The 24,489-nt window shown below is 37.7% G+C and overlaps 1 protein-coding gene across 9 annotated transcripts in view; it reads right to left on the bottom strand.

Annotated features, from left to right (window-relative positions):
- The window catches only part of ROBO2 (roundabout guidance receptor 2), a 691,429-nt gene that overhangs the window by 192,273 nt on the left and 474,667 nt on the right, over window positions 1-24,489 (bottom strand). For all 9 annotated transcript variants that reach the window (XM_070406004.1, XM_070406006.1, XM_070406010.1 and 6 more), the window contains exons 3-4: window positions 5,362-5,519; window positions 2,009-2,129 (exon numbers count right to left, since the gene is read on the bottom strand). In XM_070406004.1, the coding sequence (XP_070262105.1) occupies window positions 2,009-2,129; window positions 5,362-5,519 (279 nt within the window). The remainder of the gene's footprint in view (window positions 1-2,008; window positions 2,130-5,361; window positions 5,520-24,489) is intronic.

The raw sequence follows: 24,489 nt of genomic DNA, 5'->3' as shown, positions 1-24,489 counted from the left end.
ATTCCTTCTGAAGGCAGTAAATACTGCTGTAATGCAACATTTTTTTGAACCAAAGCTGGGTAGTTATGGAAAAATAGCATGAGTGTTTCTTGTATGTTTTCAATGCTCATGTTCAGTGACCACTAATTTTATATATTGCCAGAAAAACTGTATTTTATTCATTACAGAGTGGAACACGTTTTGGGACTCATAGGTGACTGCATGAAATTTAACGAAAAACTGATGCTTGTCTGTGCTCTGCAGCATAGCAATTTACATGCATACTTTGAATAATTTTATTTTACTCTTCAATTCCTTTCGTGGATGATGAGATTTCTCCTGGTTTTGTCATTTGGGACTTCAAGCTGCTTAGTATCTGCAAGGAGTATTACCAGAGATTACTTGTATTCAGAGTGATTGAAGAGAGGGGCTTGCACTCTGGTGAATATTCATAAAGCACACCCTGACGCTAAAAATGGAATTGCAATCGTAACATGGTCCATTTTTGCATTATGGCACTCCTTTACACCATGGGGTGGCACTTCCCAAACTAAAAAGAAGTTTCTTTAGGGACTTATTCAGGATTCTGTTGCTACCCTCAGGGGTGTTCTGGAATAATGGCAAAAAAAAAAAAAAAAAAAGATCTTATCATATTGTGCATAGAACCAGGAGTTTCTTTTACTGGCACACAAAAAGTACTTTAAAAATCACAATTATCTCTTGTATGTTGAAAAGAAAATCACATATATTTGCAATAGTGAATTTTTATTTAGATATAGATATTCATACACATAAATATGCTTAAGTACATGTGTGCATATACATATGCACGTGCATGTGTGCATTTGTGAGTGCGTATATTCATAATATATATCTCCATACAGAGATTCGAATGGGATTTTGTTGTCTTCTAAAGGAATGTTTCATTTTTCTTGTATCTTTACACTTGGATTGCGGGAAACGAGTTAAGTCGGCTCGCGTGAATTGCGCGTACTCCGCGGGAGCCGTCTTAACTCGGTTCATATAGATTTGCGGTGGAATGCGGGAAACGTGTAAACTCGGGCCGATTGTAACTGCGTATTACCAAATATTTGTTTGTTTGCCGTTCACAAAGATACCTACCTGCGTATGCGAACCGTTTCATACCCATTGGGGTAATAGGTATCATAAAAATCCCTGATTTTGCGCGGGAAACCTAAATAATTGCCCGCGCCATCTTATATTTTGGCGGGAAATTCACCCGACACCGTAGTGTTTAGAATCTTTGTTTTCCCCAGTTTTCCATCATTTTCTCTTACAATATTCCACAGCTGCCCTGTAGTACTTCTCTTACTTTTGTTTACTTGGCCATCTTTATTATCCACAACTTTCTCCTTCTTAATGTTTTCTCCACTATTTCTGTGATACATATCTATCAGGTTTTAACTGACTAATTAAAACTTCAGCTAAAGAGTCCTTTGGTGCTTAAAGTTGAAGAAACATAAATATAACAAAATAGATTTTTTTCTTTCTAATTTTAATTGTGGGCATATATATGGTTAGCTAGTCTTTCAATAATCAGGTAAAATTCCAAATACCTCAATTTGAAATTTTTAAAGTAGGAAAAAAGTGAAAAGTCTTTGTATTACAATCTCTAACTTAAAAGAAACACACCCTTTGTCTTGCACATAATAGATACTTGTTAAATGCATCATAGTAGAATAAGTGATAAACTTTAGGATATAATATCTCAAATAGATTTTGAAAAAGAACAATTATTTATATTATGATGAAAGGCAAACCTGTATAAATACATGAATAGAGTAGGTGGATTAACATTTCAAATGTCTTCTTTTTCTTCCCATCAAAGATTTCATCTTGGAGACAGAAACAAACAAACAAAAAAATGGACAATTCCAGCCTGTCACTGCTTACCATAAGCCATAAAAACTATCTCTATATGGCCTGGTGTTTAGTATTAATAAAAAACACTTAAAAACAAAGGGAAAAATGATACAAATAGCAAGTTGTAATTAAAAGAGAGGTTTACCAAAAACAGTCAGCTCTGCTGGATCACTGTCTCTTTCTCCCACCATATTGGTGCCAACACAGGTATACATCCCTGCATCACTTTTCCTGGTATTGGAGATCATCAGTTTTCCACCACGGATCTGTAATTTTTTTTTTTAAAAAAAAGGAAGAATAAAAAGAGAGAGACAGAATCGAAAGGAAAAGTCACTAATAAATAATTTTGAATAATTAAGCACATTTGTTTTTCCTAAAGGAAATAGCTCTGGAACTAGCACTCAAAACTCTCCCACTATTTTGACATCTGCATGTGCCCTTATTTTCTCTTAAATTCTCCTCCAAAATAAGCTCCCAATTCCCTTTCCATAGAATGCTTCTTTAAGGCAGTCTTCATCTCCTGCCTAGTCCTCCTTTGTGCATTGTGATGGCCCCCATCCAATCCCGATGTTTGGTCTTCACTCTGTGATTTGGTTGGATGAACTGCTATTGACATTTGTCATCAGAAAGGAGCACTAGATATTTGCTTTGGATAATAAAATAAATCCAACGGACTCAGAGGGATTCCACAAGTGTTTATGGAATACCTAACTCCACAGGCTGGGCAGTTTTCTAGGCACTTGGGATTCAGTAATAATCCAAATATAAAAATGCCTGCCTTCCTGGAGCTTACTTTTAAATTGTGTGTATTATCTTTGTCCCATCTTAATTTTAATTATGGGATAATTTTTGAAGAATAGAGTGGTATGGATAAAAACAATTCAAATTTTTGGAATAATGACTATGAGTTGTTACAACTCATTGTTTTTAAACAGCTTCTCTTTAGATGTCTTAAGTCAGAAGCATTTATTGACTGAATAAACATATGTAATCTTGTTTAAATGTGTGTTTGTTAAAGAAGATGCTAAAGGAGAATTAGGTTTTCAGTAAGTGTATCATTAACTCATAGTTTCTTTTCCAATTTTGGTGATTTTTTTATTTTTTATTTTTGGTATTTCCCTAATCCAACAATCTTCACTTGACAATGACTGAGTGTTTTTAAAGAGATATGAGATAAGAACATGGTCTTTTCCTTTGTTGATTTTTAAATTCATAGGCAAACAACACTAATATAGGTATGTTCTCATTAGAGATATTTCTGGCTTTAAAACCTGTCATGTCATAGAAAGGAATTTCCTACTTTGTTTTTTTTACCTGGGAAGACTTTCAACATGTTCTCAATTATATACAGTAGAGCGTAATGAAGTCTAAGTTATAAAAATGATGATGGAGGCAATTTCTTCTCCCCTTGAAGCTGCATTTGGCAATATGACCTGATTTGATCAATGGAACTAAAGCAATTTTTCACCAGAAGGAAGTGCTTGGACATTGCGACTTGCCTTTTCTTGCTGAAGCTGAAACCCTGGGACTACCGTGGGGACCAGCCTGAGTTAGCCTGCTGCACAATTAGAAGCCATGAGAGGATGAAGGTGCCCAGCTGAGAGTCCGTCAATTGCCAGACGTGTGTGTTATCCCAGATCATCCAGCCGTCAACACATCTTTAAACAAGCCACAGAAGCATGAGGAAGCCTAGCAAACATCAACTACGCTGGGCCAGAGTGAAGAGCTATCAGTTTATCCGTAGAATCATAGTCTAAATAAAATGGTTACTATAAGCTACTGCGTTTGAGGTGGTTTGTTTCAAAGCTAAAGCTAAATGACACAAACATGAGCTAGAAACCCTTGAACATTGATTTTATTCCATCACCAGGAGCACATTTTCATAACTTGGTACCCTAGCAGAGACCATTAGCAAACCAGTTCTCCAGGGCAATGTAGATCCTCAGAGTTCAAGCCAGAATAACATAAACACATGTTATGATCTCCTACATGGCCTATCTAGTTCTGTTCATGATATAATCACAATGTACACATAAGAAAAGAAGCATTTACTAGATATTTTTAAAGATAATAGACACCCAGACTACAGGGACTTTTGATAGAAATAGAACATTTTTTTTTCAGTTAAATGAGATATTATTTTTAAAATATTCATTCTCAATTACAGTGGGGCCTTGACTTACGAGTGTCCCGACTAACGAGTTTTTCGAGATACGAGCCTTCTCTCGGCCGATTTTTTGCTTTGAGTTGCAAGCTAAAATTCGGGTTATGAGCCAGCTTCAGATACCCCACCGCTAGTTGGTGCAGCGAACGTCACAGTGAACGCCACAACATCAGCCCAGCATCACGTGTCTCACTCATTCACTTTATGATTTGACATACGATTAATTTGAGTTATGAGCTCCGTCACGTAATAAATTAAACACGTAAGTCAAGGCCCCACTGTATTATACTCAGTATAATTCTCAAAAATTACACTAAAAATAATGTCAGAAGGTTGAGGCATTGTCTATTATTTCAGTAGGCTGGTTTTCACAAAATTCATATACAAATCTTGAGTAGACCCTCTGAAAAAATAAAGTAATTGTATGCTATTTATCTACCAGTTTACCATTTTCTGGGTGTTTTATTTTGAATATTCATAAACTAATCACTAGTTTCCCTTAAAAATATACTATTTTTCTACAAGGGCTAAACTGCAGAACCAGTCAGTCATTTTTATTTTGATTTTATTTTATATCACTAAACTTTTAAATGAATTCATGTATGAAAGTTTAGTTATAAATATCATTAAATTGGAAAAACTGGAAAAGTGCTTGAAATATTTATCACCTCAAATTATTTCATTTTATAATTTTTAAAATAATGCAAAAATAAATACCCTAATTAATATGATTTATGGCCATCATTTATACTTTAACAATCACATGCTGCATGAGCAACGGATGCATTTGAAGATCTTAAAAAGAGCAGAGACTGCAATATTGAGCTGCAAATATCTATTTACAAATTCAAGTTGGTGCAATTCTATTTTTTACTGTTTTGTTCATTTTTTTATTACTTTATTTTTAATCTTTATTGTTGAAAGTATTACATATATCCCCCTTTTTCCCCCCATTGACCCTTCTAGCCCCACCCCCCAAGACTTTACCAGCCTATTGTCAGTGACCATGGGTTATGCATATATGCATACAAGTTCTTTGGTTGATCTCTTCCCACCCACCCTCCCCAGCCTTCCCTCTGAGGTTCCACAGTCTGTTACATGCTTCTATGTCTCTGGATCTATTATGTACACTTGATTTGTATAATTTTTGTCTTTGAAACCTTATTCCAAAGTTATTGTTTTTGGTTTCCCTTTTTCATCCTTTTCAATACAGTGAAAAAGGTAGTTAGTATTCAAATGCAGTTCAACAATTTTATTCACAGAATAAAATAAAATATATCAATTTTAAGACTTGAGATTCAGTTTCTTTAGGCATTCATTTTAATTTCACTCACACTTATTCTTTCTTCCTTGTCATCAATTCGAACTTTGTCTTTCTTCCAGTAGATGGTGGGTTCAGGGTGACCTCGGGGGGGCTGGCACTCCAGGATGGCAGGCTCTCCAGCTGCCACCACAACATCTGTGGGATTTTGCCGGAAGTCATCTCGTAACACTGGAGGAAAACAATTGTAGTGAAAGAAAATTCAATGACAGTCACATCTCTTACAAAGGTAACCTAAAGACTCATTTACTTGGTCCTAAAAAAGTTGCCAGCGTGACTACTTAAGCATGCCCAACTTACAAAACCTAGAGTCAACCTAAGTGTTCATCAACAGGAAAATGAATAACTGTGACAATGCACCTTTGCTATAAAATCTGACTTAAAAATAAGGTAAGTCTAAGGAAAATAGGGTGAGAAATCTTCATGATATAATTCATAAATAATTACACTATTTATAATAAACTCAAAGTACAAAACTTTATGTGGTATGATCCTATCTTCTATTTAAAAAGCACACATACATATGTGTATATACATATATTAAAATAAATGTTCAAATTATACTTAGAACCTTGAACAAGTTGTGTGCACATGGTCTGTGAACATGAAGGCATATCTGTCTGGGAGGGGAAGTGAGTGAGAAATCTTTGAGAAAGGCCTTTCTCCTGACATGAATATGGACATGATCCACATTGTTTTCATTACACTTCAGAAGATAGACTCATTGTTCACCCTTGCAACACACTAGCACCCACACACACAGGGCTACATTTTCATTCTCTCTGCATCTCCACCTGCCGAGCGACATCTGGGCAGCGTGACATTCGGAGCAGAGATATCCCTTATAGCAGTTTTGCCAGCCTGAATTTCCCTCCTTTCATTAGGAGAACAGCAGGTTGGACCTCCGCTATAACCTCTGAAAATCTGGCATGCCTGGCTCTCCAAATGTCACCTATCTATCCGTGTGCACTTTCCTTCTGCTGGCAACCTGAAAAGCCTGGAGAAATAACTTGCTCCTATCAGATTGCAGGATGCTGAGTTTATTTAGCAAATAAGGGCAAACATTCACAAAAATAGTTGATAACAGTTAATATACCACATACCTCAACTGCCTCTCTTTTCCCTAACTCCCTTGACTTTTTTATTCTTTGATATTCCAACACTGACAAGTATGCCTATGGGTAAAACAAATACATATACTTACACAAATATAGATGTGTGTTTATGTATATACTATAGGCCCAGTGCATGAAAATTTGTGCACTGGCAGGGGGGCGGGGGTCCCTCAGCCCGGCCTGCCCCCTCTCACAGTCTGGGAGCCCTCAGGGGATGTCTTACTGACAGCTCCTCTGCAGGAGGTGACCAGGCCAATCAGGGAAAGGCAACACCTCCATCACACCGCTGCTGCTGCCACTGCCAGCCACTGTGGCTGCCTGAGCCTCAGTCCAGCCCTTGCAGCAGCAGCCGCCATCTGCGGCTTACCTGAGACTGGGCTTCAGCTTTGTCTGGAAGGACATCCATAAAATGTCCGGTCTAATTAGCTTATTTCCCTTTTATTAGTATAGATCGCATACATACATATACATATATACATATATATACATATATACATATATACATATATATATATATATATATATATATATATATATATATATTATACACACACATACATATAGGTATGCACATGTATGTGTATACTTATATATTGGCCAAGCTATTTGAGATAAAAATGAGTCACCTTGTGCTAGCCTGTTATGTAAATCACCTGCTGTAAATGTGGATTAGACCAACCAGCTTTGGTGTCCTGAAATGAGGCCCACTCCAGCACTTTACTATATATATCTACACTAATAAAAGAGAAACATGCAAATTAACCATCACTCTGCCACTCCGCTACACCCACCAGCCAATCAGAACGACTATGCAAATTAACACAGTTTCCTGCATGGCCCCTACTGGGGATGGAGCCTACAACTCGGGCATGTGCTCTGATAGGAATTGAACTATGACCTCCCTATTCATAGGTCAATGCTCAAGCATTGAGCAACTCTAGCTGGGCATCACTCTGCTTCTTGCTTGGGCCATGTATCCAGGCTCATTGTCACTCTCCAAATAAATAGAAATCCCCTGTCCTGAGAATAACTGCAGAGAGACAACTGAGTGACTTTAGTGCTTTTCTTGTCTCTTGCAAAACCTCCTTTAACAGGGTTTTCCATCTTAATGAAGTCAGGACTCTCTAGAAGATTAGAGAACCTTGTCTCCTATTGAAGGAGCAGTAAGAAAGTGTTCAGCACAAATGGCTCGCTCTCAGTTTATAAGCTGATTAATTTGCAGCTTTCACTGCTAAGGAAATGTGTTCCATTTTAGCAAGGTTCTCTTGTCTCACTGGCAGGAAAGGTGTGATTTATTTGCCTAAGGATTTGCTTTTGAATGAGCTGAGAAGTGTGCATTTCAATGTGACATTCTGGCAGGGGGATGAGAAGAGGTTTGTGGTTCCTTCTTCCAGGTAAATCCTCCAGGGAGAGCAAGCTGGTGACTCATTTATATTCTAAATACAGAACAGCTGCCTATTTATGCAATGTTAAGACGTGCAAAAATATGGTAACAGGGTGGTGAGCACCCCTACAATATACAGTGCTGGCAGCAAATGGTGTTTTGGCAGGCCCTCAATCTGTTTCAATATGACACATCTGGTCAGTTGAAGGACCTTCTCCAGAACTGGTCTCTTAACAAATGACATGCCAAAAAGCCTCTACTCAAATGGTACTTAGGACCATCGCAAATCATTCAGAAACACGGTGTGCTACATCAATTTGCAACAAAACTAATTAAGAAAAAAAAGGTCCTTTGACCTGGGGGACAAAAAGAGAAAAATACCGTAACAAAATAAGGTCTGTTCCTCTTAAACAATATAACATGTGTTTATGGCATCCACAAAAGAGAAAACGACTCCATTTTGCAAATGAAGCCAAGAAATCAAATATCAACTGTAATTTTAGGCTTTTAGACTATTCACCCAGAGAGTAGGGTGAGATAATAAGATAATTGGTGCTGTACCCACTTGTAAAATGCTCTTTGGGGTTTGCATAGTCTCAGTTAATTCATTTTGCTTATTGATATTATTTTTTTTACTCTAAATCTTTGGGATAATAAAATGTTACTTCTCTCTTTCTTACAAATAAAATGAAGAGAAAACATCCTTTTCAGCAGGGTCTGTCATGGCAAACAGAGAACTTGCTCTTAGGAAAAAGCAAAGTCGTTTTTACTCTCCTCAAATTTTTATGAAGAACATATGTGTTCTGATATTTGTTTATATGTTTCTGAGGTTTGTATATCCATTCATAAATGTAAGCAAAGTAAAATGAAATAATATTTATTGTTTTCAAATTTTGAATTAATTATTCATTTCTGTCCTGGATTTTGCCCTGTGCTTAGTTGCAAGTGATAAGAAATAGAAGGTGTTCTCTATAGTAAAGGATTATATGGATGAAAGGAACTAAAATGGTCTTGTAAATGTAGGGAGCAAGTCTAAATTATGTTAATTTTTTCTCTTTAAGCTCTTATTATAGAAAGAACTGAAAGCTGCATTTTTAAAAATCTTTACTATTGAAAGTATTACATATGTTTCCCCTTTTCCCTCACTGACCTCTTCTAACCCTTCTCCACACCCCAAGGCTTCACCACCCTATTGGCTGTGTCCTTAGGTTATGCATATATGAATACGAGTTCGCTGGTTGATCTCTTCCCACCCACCCTCCCCCACCTGGCCTCTGAAATTCCACAGTTTATTCCATGCTTTTATATCTTTGGATCTATTTTGTTCATCAGTTTATTTTGTTCATTGTATTCCATATACTAGTAATATCGTGCAATACTTGTCTTTCTCTGACTGGCTTATTTTGCTTAGCATAGTATGCTCCAGGTCCCTCCATGCTGTCTTAAAGAGTAAGAGAGCCTTCTTTTTTACTGCTGCATAGTATTCCATGGTAAAATGCACCACAGCTTTTTTATCCACTCATTTATTGATGGGCACTTGGGCTCTTTCCAGATCTTAGCTACTGTAAATTGTGTTGCTATGAACATAAGGGTACATACATTCTTTCTGATTAGTGTTTCGGGTTTCTTAGGATATATTCTTAGAAGTGGGATGACTGGGTCAAATGTCAGTTTAATATTTAATATTTTGAGGAAACACCTTAGTGTTTTCCATAGTGGCTGCACCAGTTTGCATTCCCACCAGCAGTGTACTAGGGTTCCTTTTTCTCCACATCCTTGCTTGCACTTGTCATTTGTTGATCTGTTGATGGTAGCCATTCCGACAGGTGTGAGGTGATACATCATGGTCATTTTGATTTGCATCTCTCTGATGATCAGTAACTTTGAACCTTTTTTCATATGTTTCTTGACCTTCTGTATGTCAGCTTTGGAGAAGTGCCTATTTATGTCCTTTGCCCATTTTTTTTATTGGATTGTTTGTCTTCCTTTTGTTAAGTTGTAGAAGTTCCTTATATATTTTGGATACTAAACCTTTGTCAGATGTATCAAATATGTTCTCCCATGCAGTGGGCTCCCTTTTCATTTTGTTGATAGTTTCTTTTGCTGTGCAGAAGCTTTTTATTTTAATGTAGTCCCATTTGTTTATTTTCTCCTCAGTTCCCTTTGCCCTAGGAGATGTATCCATAAACATATTGTTAGGAGAGATGTTTGAGATATTGCTGCCTATAGTTTCTTTTATTTTTTATTTTTTTGCTTTAAATTTTTTTTAAATTGATTTCAGAGAGAGTACTGGAAAGGGAGAGAGAGATAGAAACATCAATGATGAGAGAAAATCATTGATCAGCTGTCTTCTGCATGCCCCCTACTGGGGATCTAGCCTGTAACCCAGGCATGTGCCCCGACTGAGAATCGAACAATGACCTCCTTCCTGGCTCTTCATTCAACCATTGAGCCATGCTGGCCGGGCTATGGTTTCATTTTTAATATGGCTTGACAAGTAAGCTAATGCAAGAGCATACAGTGGTATAGGTATTACCTAAAGTTCCAAACAGGTTTTCAAATAAGGTGAAGAAGAATAAACCTGATGAACTGAAAAACAATATGGTTAACAGCTGGGAGGGTATCAGTAAGTTATAGTTTAAAACAAACAAACAAACAAAATGCCTGGCAGGAGTGGCTCAGTGGGCTAGAACATCTTCCCCATGCACTGAAAGGTCAGCAGTTTGAGTTCTAGTCAGGTCATGTACCATTGAGGTTCAATCCCTGGCCCTGTTTGGGGTGCATGCAGGAGGCAGCAAATTGATGTTTCTCTTTTCTCTCTCTCTCTCCCTCTCTCTCTCTCTCCCTCCCTCCCTCCCTCCCTCTTGTCTTTCCACTTACACTCCCTGAAATCAATGGGGGAAAATATCCTTGGGTGAGGATTTAAAAAAAGAGGTAAAATATGTACTAGGTATACTACTGACATAGTATTTGCTTGCAGATCTAAGTTTAGAATGCAAGAGCTCATATCTCCATGGGTAAAAAAAAAAAGTCTAATTGGCTAGAACCTGGATATTTATTTCTGTATATGAGCTAAAAATAGTAAATGAGAGCTCACTCAGCTAGTCATAACCTGGATTAGATGAGATTCTTTTTACATTGACATGCACTGTGACTTGGGAAGTTATTCTGGAAGATCAGAAATTTCTTAAAGACTAAGTATATTTGATAAAATATAGTTCATGTTTATGGCATAAAGATTTATAACTAATTCAATCCTGCAGACACATATTGGACACTACAATGTGTTTGGCACTGTCATAAAATGGTTAAGGAATGTCAAACAAGAGTAACATGATGCTGCCAGGGCTATCTTTTTTGATAATGCCCCTCAATGGTTCCTCCCTCCCTGTATAATCCCCTCCCTTTTACTGTGGGCTGGAACTGGGGACTTGCCTTTAATGAAGAGAATATTACAAAGTGATGAAAGGTCACTTTCAATATTAACTTATAAAAAATTGCAACTTTCATCTATTTGTCTCTCTCTATCTTTCTGTCTGTCTCTCTGTGTCCTTCCACAAATGTGCTTCCTCTACTCACATAAGATACTCATTGGAGACCTATTTGACAATGATCTGAAGGAAGCTTCCAGTCAACAGCAAGCAAGGAAGTGAAGCCCTCAGTCCCCCTCAAAAACCAAATCCTGACAACAATCACATATGCATGGTTGGGAGCAGAAACTCCCCAGCTGGGCCTTTACCTGAGACCAACAAAGCCCTAACACGCACCATTATTGCAGTTTTGTGAGAGGTCCCACAGCAGAGGTCCAAGCTAACTTGTATCTGCGTTCCTGACCACAGACAATGAGAGAATAAATGGGTGTTGTTTTAGACCCCTAAGTTTATGGTAATTGGTTACACAGTGATAGGTAACTAATTAGTGCCCTCAACAAGCTTTACGTGTATTTGTGCCTTTAGAGCTTACATCTTTCATTCCTGCTCCCTCACAGTCCCACATTCTTTCATGTCTTCTCACCAAGTCTTTTGTTCTAAATCAGTACTTCTCAGATTTTTTTTATGTCAATAAATAAAGGCAAGGTAAATCATTACTCAGACTTACCCATTTTAATTTGTTAAAAGAAATTAGCAATAACCATGAGAAGAGAATGCATAATTTATAGGTTTCTAAGAGATATATTATGAATTATAAGATACACATGCTTGCAAAGGGCTATTAAAAATGTATAGCCTAATGAGACAAAATGGTGGCAGAATAGGTGGACGTGTCCTGCACCTTCTCATGGAGCAGATAGAAGAAACAACTACATCGAATAACATCCACCCAGAATTGGTGAATTAGACATAGCTGGTGAGACAATCTGTGGCCAGAAAGGACAGAGGACACCTGGAGAACAGCAGGATCGGGGATCTGGGCTGGAGAGAGAGATGCCTGACTACCAGAACGTAAGGGTCAGAAGGAACCTGTGCTGCACCAAGTCTGCATCCACTGGGGACACACGTAACACTAGACTGTGGAAGGGGGTCCACAGGGCTTCTGGAACCTGGGGAATCTAGACCTAAGTCCAGAGCCACGAGCGGCTGCACCCAAAAAGGCAACCTGAAGTACTGCCCTAGCCACACAGTACCAGGGGGAGAGAAAAGTTCAGTGGCACAGCTGTTCTGCCTTTACATTTTCCTTACTTTTATTTGCTAAACCCAGTTCATAGGCCTTTCAATTAGAAACACTCACCGAGGCTGCAATGCTAGTGGAGGTATAGTTTTGTGGAGGCTGGGGAGAGGCTGTGGAGAGGAGCAGGGCAGGGAGAGGTGACCAGGAATCTAGCACTGGGACATTCTGGACCCTCCAAACCTGCACAGCCATTTTTCTCCTGAAGAGCCAGCCCGTCCCAGCATCCATGGGCAATTACACCCGGCATCGAGCTTGGCAGAGGAAACGAAGAATCTGAATAGCCTCAGGGACTAGGTTGAGGGACTGTTTGGTCCCGGAAATTAATACAGCAACACCCCCACCTAAAGCCCGTGTCAGAAATAGATGCTTCTGTAAATACAACTGAAAGTAGGCAGACAAACAAAGCTGGCAGATTGGTCCTGCCTGCCTGCAACCAAGGTTATGGAGACAGACACAGAGGAGCGGCGAATGGCTGGTAACTTAAACGAGATGCTAACTACCTAACAGGAAACTGAGAAGTGGCAGACAGAACACTAGAGAGGGGTCTTAAACCAGCCACCACAGGACAATAAAACTCGGTTGAAGTGAATGACACTTCACTTTTTTATTTTTTATCTTTTATTTAAGAAACAAAAAAAATTGTTTCTTTATTTTTTTAATCTTTCATTTTTTGGATTATTTTTCTTCATTCTCTTTTTATTTTTTATCATTATTTTACTTTATGTTATTTTTTTTCTTTTTTGCAACCCTTTTCTTTTCTTCCTCACTTCTCCTTTTTTTCATCCTGTTTCTCTTTTCCTGTTCCTACTTTAGTTTTTCTCTCTCCTTTCTTTTTACTCCTTGTAAAAAATTGATCTTCTTTATCTGCTTTATTGATGCATTATTATTATTGTAGTCTCTGAAGGTTTTCTCATATATCTAAGTTCCTTTCCCCTGCTCCATGTCCATGCACTCTTCTCTTTTCTCTTTCTTTGCTAGCCAATTTTTTATGCTTTGTTTTTTCTCTTCTCTCTTACTCTGTTCTCCTAATTGCTTAATTAGTTTCATTCACTAAACTCAAGCCTATCTGCTCTCTCCTCTGTTCTCCTTTTACAAAACCAGATGAATATATAGATAGGTTCATTAAAGGAAAATATTTTTTCCTTTTTTTGGCTTTTAATTTATTGATTTTTTTTCTTTTACTTTTATTCTTATCCAGTCATTATCTTTATACATGCTCTATACTGAACTGTGGCCATTCCCCTATTCATTCAATTCCTTTACCTTACTTACTGGAAATAGGGTCTGACTCCACAGATTCTGTCCCTGCCCCCCCCCCCCCACCTTTTTTCTGGATATTTGTTGTTTGAATTTTTTTATTTATTTGTTTTGGGGAGTTTTCTCCACATATATGTATATTTTTCCCCTTCTTTTTTCTTTTTTTTTCTTTTACCCTTTTTTCTTTTCTCACCATAATTTTTGCTCTCTTTTCTCTCTCCTAATGCTCTTTTCTCTGGTGGTAACTTTTATTGGGGTTATTGGTATTGTGAATACGTTCATGTTTTGTTCCTTCTGTGTTGGGTTTGTTGAGTTGTATTTTGTGCTTTTTGGTAAATGTGGTAGAGAGTGAGCCACATTAGCAGCAAACAACCTGAGAAGAGACTCCATCCACAAACAGGATAATAATAATCAAGACCCAACTACACCAAGAGAATCCAAATATCCCAAGGACGGGGCATCCAGAGAATACCCAGCCCAGAAGACCTGAGAGATTGCAACACTGGGTTCCACAAAACATTTACTATGTAACAAAAACTCAAAAAAATATGGGTGATGTAGAAGTTTGATCTAATACATAGAAAAAACACAGAGAAACAGCAAAAATGGGGAAGCAATTAACAGCTACCTAATGAAAGAAAAGAAGGAATCACCAGAAAAGGAAGTAAAGGAAATGGAGGCAAGAAATTTGTCAGAAAAATTATTCAGAGCAATGATCATAAGGACACTGAAAAGGATGAAAGTCCAAATGACATAGAGACCAAAAAAAACAATACAGAAAATCAATGAAACCAAGAGCTGGTTCTTTGAAAGGATAAAAAAGATTGACAAACCTCTAGCCAGGCTCACCAAGAAGCAAAGAGAGAGGACCCAAACAAACCAAATAAGAAACGATAGAGGCGAAATAACAACAGACCCTACAGAAATACAAATGATTGTTAAAAAATACAATGGACAGCTCTACTCCAACAAACTAGACAACCTGGAGGAAATGGACAAATTCTTAGAAAAATACAACATTCCAAAACTCAATCAGGAAGAATCTAAAAATCTCAATAGGCCAATAACTATGGAAGAAATTGAAGCAGTCATCAAAAAGCTTCCAGCAAACAAAAGCCCAGGGCCTGACGGCTTCACAGGGGAGTTTTACCAAAAATTCAAGGAAGAACTAAAACCTATCCTCCTCAGACTACTACAAAAAATTCAAGAGGAAGGAGCACTTCCAAGCTCATTCTATGAAGCCAGAATCACCCTAATACCAAAACCAGGTAAAGACAACACAATGAAAGATAATTATAGGCCAATATCCCTCATGAACATAGATGCCAAAATCCTCAACAAGATCTTAGCAAATCGGATCCAGCAGTACATCAGAAAGATCATACACCATGACCAAGTAGGATTTATCCCAGGGATGCAAGGATAGTACAATATCCGCAAATCAATAAACGTGATACATCGCATAAACAAATTGAAAGAAAAAAACCACATAGTCATATCAATTGATGCAGAAAAAGCGTTTGACAAAATTCAACACCCATTTTTGATAAAAACTCTCAGCAAGGTGGGAATAGAAGGATCATACCTCAATATAATAAAAGCCATATGTGACAAACCCACAGCCAACATCATACTCAATGAACAAAAACTAACACCATTTCCCCTAAGAACAGGAACAAGACAGGGATGCCCACTCTCACCACTCCTGTTCAACATAGTACTGGAAGTATTAGCCGTTGCAATTAGACAAGAAGAAGAAATAAAAGGCACCCAAATTGGAAAAGAAGAAGTATAACTGTCTTATTTGCAGATGACATGATATTATACATAAAAAACCCTAAAGACTCCATCAAAAATTTTTAGACTTCATAAAAGAATTCGGCAATGTAGCAGGATACAAAATTAACACCAAGAAATCTATAGCATTTCTATACACCAATAGTGAACTTGCAGAAAGATAGACTAAAAAAACAATCACATTTACCATTGCACCAAAAAATTAAGCTGCCTAGGAATAAGCTTAACTAAAGAGGTAAAAGACCTCTACTCAGAAAACTACAGGACATTGAAAAAAGAGATAGAGGAAGACATAAAGAGATGGAAGAACATACCATGTTCTTGGATTGGTAGAATCAACATCATTAAAATGTCCATAATACCCAAAGCAATCTATAAATTCAACGCACTTCCCATTAAAATACCAACAGCATATTTCACAGACCTAGAACGAACTCTCCAAAAATTCATCTGGAATAAAAAAAGACCCCGAATAGCTGCAGCAATCCTGAGAAAGAACAAAGTAGGTGGGATCTCAATACCAGATATCAAGCTGTATTACAAAGCCACTGTTCTCAAAACTGCCTGGTACTAGCACAAGAACAGATATATAGATCAATGGAATAGAATAGAGAGCCCATAAATCAGCCCTAACCAATATGCTCAATTAATATTTGACAAAGGAGGCAAGAACATACAATGGAGTCAAGATAGTCTCTTCAATAAATGGTGTTGGGAAAATTGGACAGATATATGCAAGAAAATGAAACTAGACCACCAACTTACACCATACACAAAAATAAACTCAAAATGGATAAAGGATTTAAATATACGAAGGGAAACCATAAAAATACTAGAAGTATCCAAAGGCAACAAAATCTCAGACATATGCCGAAGCAACTTCTTCTCCGATACAGATCCTAGGGCATTGGAAACTAAAGAGGAAATAAACAAATGGGACTACATCAAAATGAAAAGCTTCTGCACAGCAAAAGAAACCGTCAGCAAAACAACAAGAAAGCCCACTACATGGGAGAACATATTTGCCAATGTTATCACTGATAAGGGTTTAATCTCTAACATTTATAGGGAACTCATACAACTCAACAAAAGGAAGATAAACAATCCAATCAAAAAATGGGCAAAGGACCTAAATAGACACCTTTCAAAAGAGGACATTCAGAAAGCCAAGAGACATATGAAAACATGCTCAAAGTCACTAATCATCTGAGAGACGCAAATCAAAACAACAATGAGGTACCATCTCACACCTGTCAGAATGGCTATCATCAACAAATCAACCAATGACAAGTGCTGGAGAGGATGTGGAGAAAAAGGAACACTTGTGCACTGCTGGTGGGAATGCAAACTGGTGCAGCCACTCTGGAAGACAGTATGGAGTTTCCTCAAAAAACTAAAAATGGAACTCCCATTTAACCCTGTGATCCCACTTCTAGGAATATATCCCAAGAAACCAGAAACACCAATCAGAAAGGATCTATGCACCCCTATGTTCACAGCAGCACAAGTCACCATAGCTAAGATCTGGAAACAGCCTAAGTGCCCATCAGTAGATGAATGGATTAGAAAACTGTGGTACATCTACACAATGGAATACTATGCTGCTGTAAAAAAGAAGGAACTCTTACCATTTGCAACAGCATGGATGGAACTGGAGAGCATTATGCTAAGTGAAATAAGCCAGTCAATGAAGGAAAAATACCACATGGTCTCACCCATTTATGGATAATAAAGACCATAATAAACTTTTGAACAAAAATATATACAGAGGCAGAGCTGCCTCGAACATACTGTCGAACTACAGCGGGAAGGCCGGGGAGGGTTGGGGGGCAGGATGGAGGGGGGGGCGGTAAGAGATCAACTGAAGGACTTGTATGCATGCATATGAGCATAACCAATGGACATAAGACACTGGGGGGTAGGGGAGGCCGAAGGATTTTCAAGGGCAGGGAAAAAAAAAGAAGACATATGTAATACTCTTTGTAATACTTTAAGCAATAAAAAAAAAGATGCTCAATACATTTTTAAAAAAACGATGAAAGTCCAATTCAACAACATCTGTAAAATTAAGAGGAAATGAAGAAGAACCAGCAGGAAATGAAGAATGACATATCTTCAATAAAGAACACAATGGAAAATATCAACAGTAGACTAAAAGAAGTTGAGGACTATATCAGCGAGCTAGAAGACAAAGTAGGAAAAAATACACAGGCAGAGCAACAACTGGAAAAAAAAGCTTAAAAAGCAGGAGGAGAGCCTAAGGGAACTTTGGGACAACACAAAACAAAACAACATCCACATAATAAGGGAACCAGAAAGAGAGGAAACAGAGCAAGGAATAGAAAAACAGTTTGGAGAAATAATGATAGAAAACTTTCCTGATATTGTAAAGAAAAAATTCACACATGTCTAAGAAGCACACAGAGTCCCAAACAAGATGAATGCAAAATGACCCACACCAAGACACATCATAATTAAATTGGCAAACACCAATCACAAAGTAAGAATCTTAAAGGCTGCCAGAGAGAGACAGAAAGTTACTTATAAGGGATCTCCCATTAGACTATCAACTGATTTCTCAACAGAAACACATCAGGTCAGAAGGGAATGGAATGAAATATACAAAGTGATGCAAAGCAAGGGACTGAATCCAAGAATATTATACCCAGCAAGGCTATCATTCAAAACTGAAGGTGAAATCATTCACAGACAAAAAAGGACTAAAAGGAGTTTATTATGACCACACAAGCAATACAAGAAATGCTAAAGGGACTGCTATAGAAAAGAAGAAATAGGAAGGGGAGAAGGAACACAGGCATAAAGAATAAAAATGGCGACAAACAAGTACCTATCAATAATAATCTTAAATGTAAATGGATGAAATGTTCCAGTTACAAGACATAGGGTAGGCTGAATGGATAAGAAAACATGACCCATATATCTGCTGTCTACAAGAGACCCACCTCAGAACAAAGGACTCACACAGACTGATAGTGAAGAAATTGAAAAAAAAATTTTTTTAGGTGAATGGAAATGAAAAAAAAGCTGGAGTAGCAATACTATATCTGACAAATCAGACCTCAAAGTGAAGACCATAATAAAAGATAAGGAGGTCCACTTCATAAAACTAAAGGGAGGAATTAAACAAGAGGATATGACTCTGATAAACATATATGCACCAATACAGGAGCACCCAAATACATTTTATTTTATTTTTTTAAAAAATATATTTTATTAATTTTTCACAGAGAGGAAGGGAGAGAGATAGAGAGTTAGAAACATCGATGAGAGAGAAACATCGATCAGCTGCCTCCTGCACATCTCCCACTGGGGATATGCCCGCAACCCAGGTACATGCCCTTGACCGGAATCGAACCCGGGACCCTTCAGTCCGCAGGCTGATGCTCTATCCACTGAGCCAAACCGGTTTCGGCCCCAAATACATTTTAAAAAACCCCCACAAAACTCTGGAAGATATCAAGGGAGATATTGAGAGCAATACAATCATAGTAGGGGACTTTAATACCCCATTGACACAACTGGATAGATCTAAATAAATCAGCTAAGAAACATCAATCGTAAACAACTCACCAGATCAGATGGAATTGACATCTTCAAAACATTTCACCCCAAAGCTATAAATTATATATTCTTCTCCAGTGCACACGGGACATTTTCAAAGATAGACCACATATTGGGACACAGGCAAAGCCTCTTCAAATTCAAGAAGATAGAAATAATATCAAGCATCTTCTCAGATGAAAATGGCATAAAGTCCATACTTCCCAAAGATCAAAAAATCCATATTACCCAAAGCAATCTATAGAAATCAACTACAATAAAAACAATGAAAAAAATCAAACACTTGGAGGCTAAATAGCATGCTATTAAACAATGATTGGGTTACCAAAGAGATCAAAGAAAAAATAAAAAGAGTCCTGGTAACAAATGACAATGAAAACACAACAATCCAAAATCTATGGGACACAGTGAAAGCAGTCCTGAGAGGGAGGTTCATAGCTCTACAGGCCTACCTAAAAAAAAGAAAAGAAAAGAAAAGAAAAGAAAAGAAAAGAAAAGAAAAGAAAAGAAAAGAAGAGAAGAGAAGAGAAAAGAAAAGAAAAGAAAAAGAAAAAATGGTAATAAATTATCTAACCCTACATCTTAAAGAATTAGAAAGAGAGCAAAAAGAAAAGCCCAGAGTAAATAGACGGAAGGAAATAATAAAGATCAGAGTGGAAATAAATGACATAGAGACCCAAAAAATTACAAAAGATCAATAAAGCTAAGAGCTGGTTCTTTGAAAGGATAAACAAGATTGATGAATGTCTAGCCACACTCACCAAGAAACAAAGACAGGAGACCCAAATAAACAAAATCAGAAATGAAAAAGATGAAGTGACAACAGAACCCACAGAAATACAAGGGATTGTAAAAGAATACTATGAAAAACTCTATTCCAAAAAACTGGACAACCTAGATGAAATGGACATATTTTTAGGAAAATACAAGCTTCCAAAATTCAATCAGGAAGAATAAAAAAATCTGAATAGACTGAAAACTACTGATGAAATTGAAGCAGTAATAAAAATCTTCCAGCAAACAAATGCCCTGGTCCAGATAGCTCTACAGGGGAATTCTACCAAACATTCAATGAAGAAATAAAACCTATCCTCCTCAGACAATTCCAAAAAATTCAAGAGGAAGGCACACTTCCAAGCTCTTTCTATGAAGCCAGTATTACTCTAATTCCAAAACCAGATAAAGACACCACAAAGAAAGAGAACTACAGGCCCATATCCCTGATGAAAATAGTTGCTAAAATCCTAAACAAAATGTTAGCAAATCAGATCTAGCTTACATTAAAAAGATCATACACCATGACCAAGTGGGATTTATTGCAGAGATGTAAGGTTGGTACACTATCCACAAATCAATAAATGTGATACACCACATAAACAAACTGAGAGATAAAAATCATGGTCATAACAATTGATGCAGAAAAAGCATTTGATAAAATCCAACACCCTTTCTTGATAAAACATTCAGCAAAGTGGGAAGAGAGGGATCATACTTCAAAACAATAAAAGCCTTATATGACAAACCTACAGCCGACATCATATTAAATGGGCAAAAACTGAAACCATTTCCCCGAAGAACAGGAACAAGACAGGGATGCCCACTCTCACCACTCCTGCTCGATACAGTACTGGAAGTGCTAGCCATAGCGATCAGACAAGAAGAAGAAATAAAAGGCATCCAAATTGGAAAATAAGAAGTAAAACTGTCATTATTCACAGATGACATGATATTGTACATAGAAAACCCTAAAGACTCCATCAAAAAAACTACTAGAATTAATAAATGATTAAGCAATGTAGCAGTATACAAAATTAACACCCAGAAATCTATGGCTTTTTTACACACCAACTAGAGGCCCAGTGCACAAATTTGTGCATGGGTGGGAGCCCAGGAGGTTTGTGGGGGCCAGGATGCAATCGGTCCTCTGGTTGGGTAGTGGAACACCTTTGCCAGCCCGGGATTCGGATCTGTCCTGTTGACGTTCGAGCCGGTTGTCAGGAGCCACCCATGCCAATTTTATAGCCTTTCTTCCTTGTGGAGCATCTAGGGAGGGAAAGTGAACATGGTGCCCAAAGCTAACTCTCAGGAGGCCGGTGGTGCTGTGGGGATTATGCCGATGGCAATGATCCATCGGTGCCTGGCCTGTTCTCTAGAAATTGGACCTACAGGACTACTGAAGGAGTGAGTGGCTGCTGGGATGGATGTGTCAGGTGGGCGGTGCTCCCTCTGTGGGAGCACATTGACCACCAGCGAAGAGCTCCTGCATTGAATTGAGTGTCTGCCCCCTGGTGGTCATTTCCTGTAATAGTGACTGGTCGTTCTGGTTGTTCCAGTTGTTCATTCATAATGGTCGCATATATATATATAATGAACTCACAGAAAGAGAAACTAAAAACACAATCCCACTTACCACTGCAACAAAAACAAAATCAAGATATCTAGGAGTAAATTTAACTAAGGAAGTAAAAGACCTGTACTTGGAAAACTACAGGGCATTGAAAAAAGAGATAGAGGAAGATATAAACAAATGGAAGAATATACTGTGTTCATAGATTGGTAGAATCAACATCATTAAAATGTCCATACTACCCAAAGCAATCTATAGATTCAATGCAAGCCCCATTAAAATACCAATGGCATATTTCACAGACCTAGAACAAATACTCCAAAAATTCATATGGAATAAAAAAGATCCCGAATAGCCACAGCAATCCTGAGGAAGAAGAATACAGTTGGAGGGATCACAATACCAGATATCAAGTTATATTACAAAGCTACTGTTCTCAAAACTGCCTAGTCCTGGCACAAGAACAGACATATAGACCAATGGAACAGAACAGAGAACCCAGAAATCGACCCAAGACATTAAGCTCAATTAATATTTGACAAAGGAGTCAAGAGCATACAATGGAGTCAAGACAGTGTCATCAATAAATGGTGTTGGGAAAATTAGTCAGATACATGCAAAAAATGAAAATAGATCACCAACTTACACCATACACAAAAATAAGCTCAAAATTGATGAAGGACTTAAGCATAAGACAGGAAACCATAATATCTTAGAAGACTCCATAGGCAGCGAAATATCAGACATATCTCATAGCAATATCTTTACTTGATACAGCTCCTAAGGCAATGGAAACCAAGGAGAATAAACAAATGGGACTACTTCAAAATAAAAAGCTTCTGCACAGCAAAAGAAACTATCAATAAGACAACAAGAAAGCCCACTGCATGGGAGAACATATTTGGCTATGATACATCTGATAAGGGTTTAATCTCCAAAATTTATAGGGAACTCATACAACTTAACAAAAGGAAGATAAACAACCCAATCAAAAAATGGGCAAAGGACCTAATCAGCGGTTCTCAACCTGTGGGTCACGACCCCTTTGGCGGTCAAACAACCCTTTCGCAGGGGTCGCCTAAGACCATCCTGTATATCAGATATTTACATTACAATTCATAACAGTAGCAACATTACAGTTATGAAGTAGCAACAAAAATAAATTTATGGTTGGGTCACAATATGAAGAACTATATTTAAAGGGCCAGAAGGTTGAGAACCACTGAATAGATCCCTTTTGAAAGAGGACATACAAAAGGCCCAGAGATATATGAAAACATGCTCAAAGGCACTAATCATCTGAGAAATGCAAATCAACAATGAGGTACCATCTCACTCCTGTCAGAATGACTATCATCAGCAAAACAACAAATGACAAGTGCTGGAGAGGATGTGGAGAAAAAGGAACACTCGTGTACTGCTGGTGGGAATGCAGACTGGTGCAGCCACTGGGGAAATTGTATGGAGTTTCCTCAAACACTTAAAAATGGAACTCCCATTTGACCCAGTGATCCCACTTCTAGGAATATATCCCAAGAAAACAGAAACACCAATCAGAAAGGATATATGCACCCCTATGTTCATAGCAGCACAATTTACAACAGCTAAGTTTTGGAAACAGCCTAAGTGCCCATCAGCAGATGAGTGGATTAAAATGCTGTGGTACATCTGCACAATGGTATACTACGCTGATATAAAAAAAGAAGGAACTTTTACCATTTGCAATAGCATGGATGGACCTGGAAAGCATTATGCTAAGTAAAATAAACCAGTCAGGGAAAGGTAAATATCACATGATTTCACTCATATGTAGGATATAATGAACATAAACTGATGGAAAAAAAAATAGATCCAGAGACAAGGAAACACTGACCAGACCTTCCGACCTTAGAGGGAAAGTATACGTGTCTGTGTGTGTGTGTGGGCGGGGGGGGCGGGATGTGGGTAAGAGATCAAAGAAAGGACTTGTATGCAAGTATATTAGCATAACCAATGGACAGGGACACTGGGTGGTGGGGCTTGTCCTCGGGGGTGGGAGTGGCCAGGGAGGGGTCAATTGGGGAAAAAGGAGACATATGTAATACTTTAAACAATAAAAAATCATAATAAAAATGTAGAGCCTAACAATATTATTGGGACCAATGTCCACATATACTATTGGATAAAGAAAACCATCCATAGCAAACTAAACTGATCATGAGAACGTATCTAAAAAGGAATTGTAATTAAAAGCAGGAGTAGTGATAGCAACTCAAAGGAACTCTGAGCAAAAGGCTTTTGTGATGACAAACCCTCTCTCTGTATGTGCCCTGAGTTGACAGAGCTGTGAAGCATGGGACTTCTCAGCAGAAAATTGATCACTGGTGCTAAGTGATGCCTATATGGTGCACATTTTTGTTTCTGAAAGCAAAATTTGAGGAACTCTTGATACTTAGAGGAATACTCAGAAGCTTTTAGTCATGCATGTAGAGAATATATGAGATGCCACTCTGACTTACAATAAGCTTTTTTGGATGGTTAGCAGGTACACCCAAAGAGATGTTTGATATTCCTATTTTTAAAAATAACTGCCCTACAATAAAAGCTAATATTTAATGAGTACACACTATGTGGAAAATCTGGCACCATGGATCTGTAACAGGTCATTTGAAATGTGAAGTTTGATCTCTGTGTGTCTGATACTAGACTCTGCATAGTCATTATACTACACTGACTTGTAATATCACTTGCTTCCATTTATTTTGTCCCCACTGTCCTGGTTCAAAACGTCCTTATCTCTTTCTTGAATTACTGAAAGAATGTCCTATTTGAACATTTTCTCTGATTTCTCTTTTAAACACAACTATAGCTATTATGAGTTTGCTAAAATATAAATTTGATCTTGTCAATTCATTTTTTAAAACTTTTTAAATGGTTCTTCATGTGAAATTCTCTTTTTAATCTGATTTCAAATGTTCCCAATCAGGTCCCTGCTGATATTTCCAGGGTTGT

Source organism: Myotis yumanensis, unplaced genomic scaffold, assembly GCF_028538775.1.
Source record: "Myotis yumanensis isolate MYYU_CA2020_CCGP unplaced genomic scaffold, mMyoYum1.0.hap1 SCAF_2, whole genome shotgun sequence".
Classification (NCBI taxonomy): Eukaryota; Metazoa; Chordata; class Mammalia; order Chiroptera; family Vespertilionidae; genus Myotis; species Myotis yumanensis.
The sequence above is the reverse complement of the archived record's forward strand: the minus strand, read 5'-3'. Positions and strand labels throughout refer to the sequence as shown.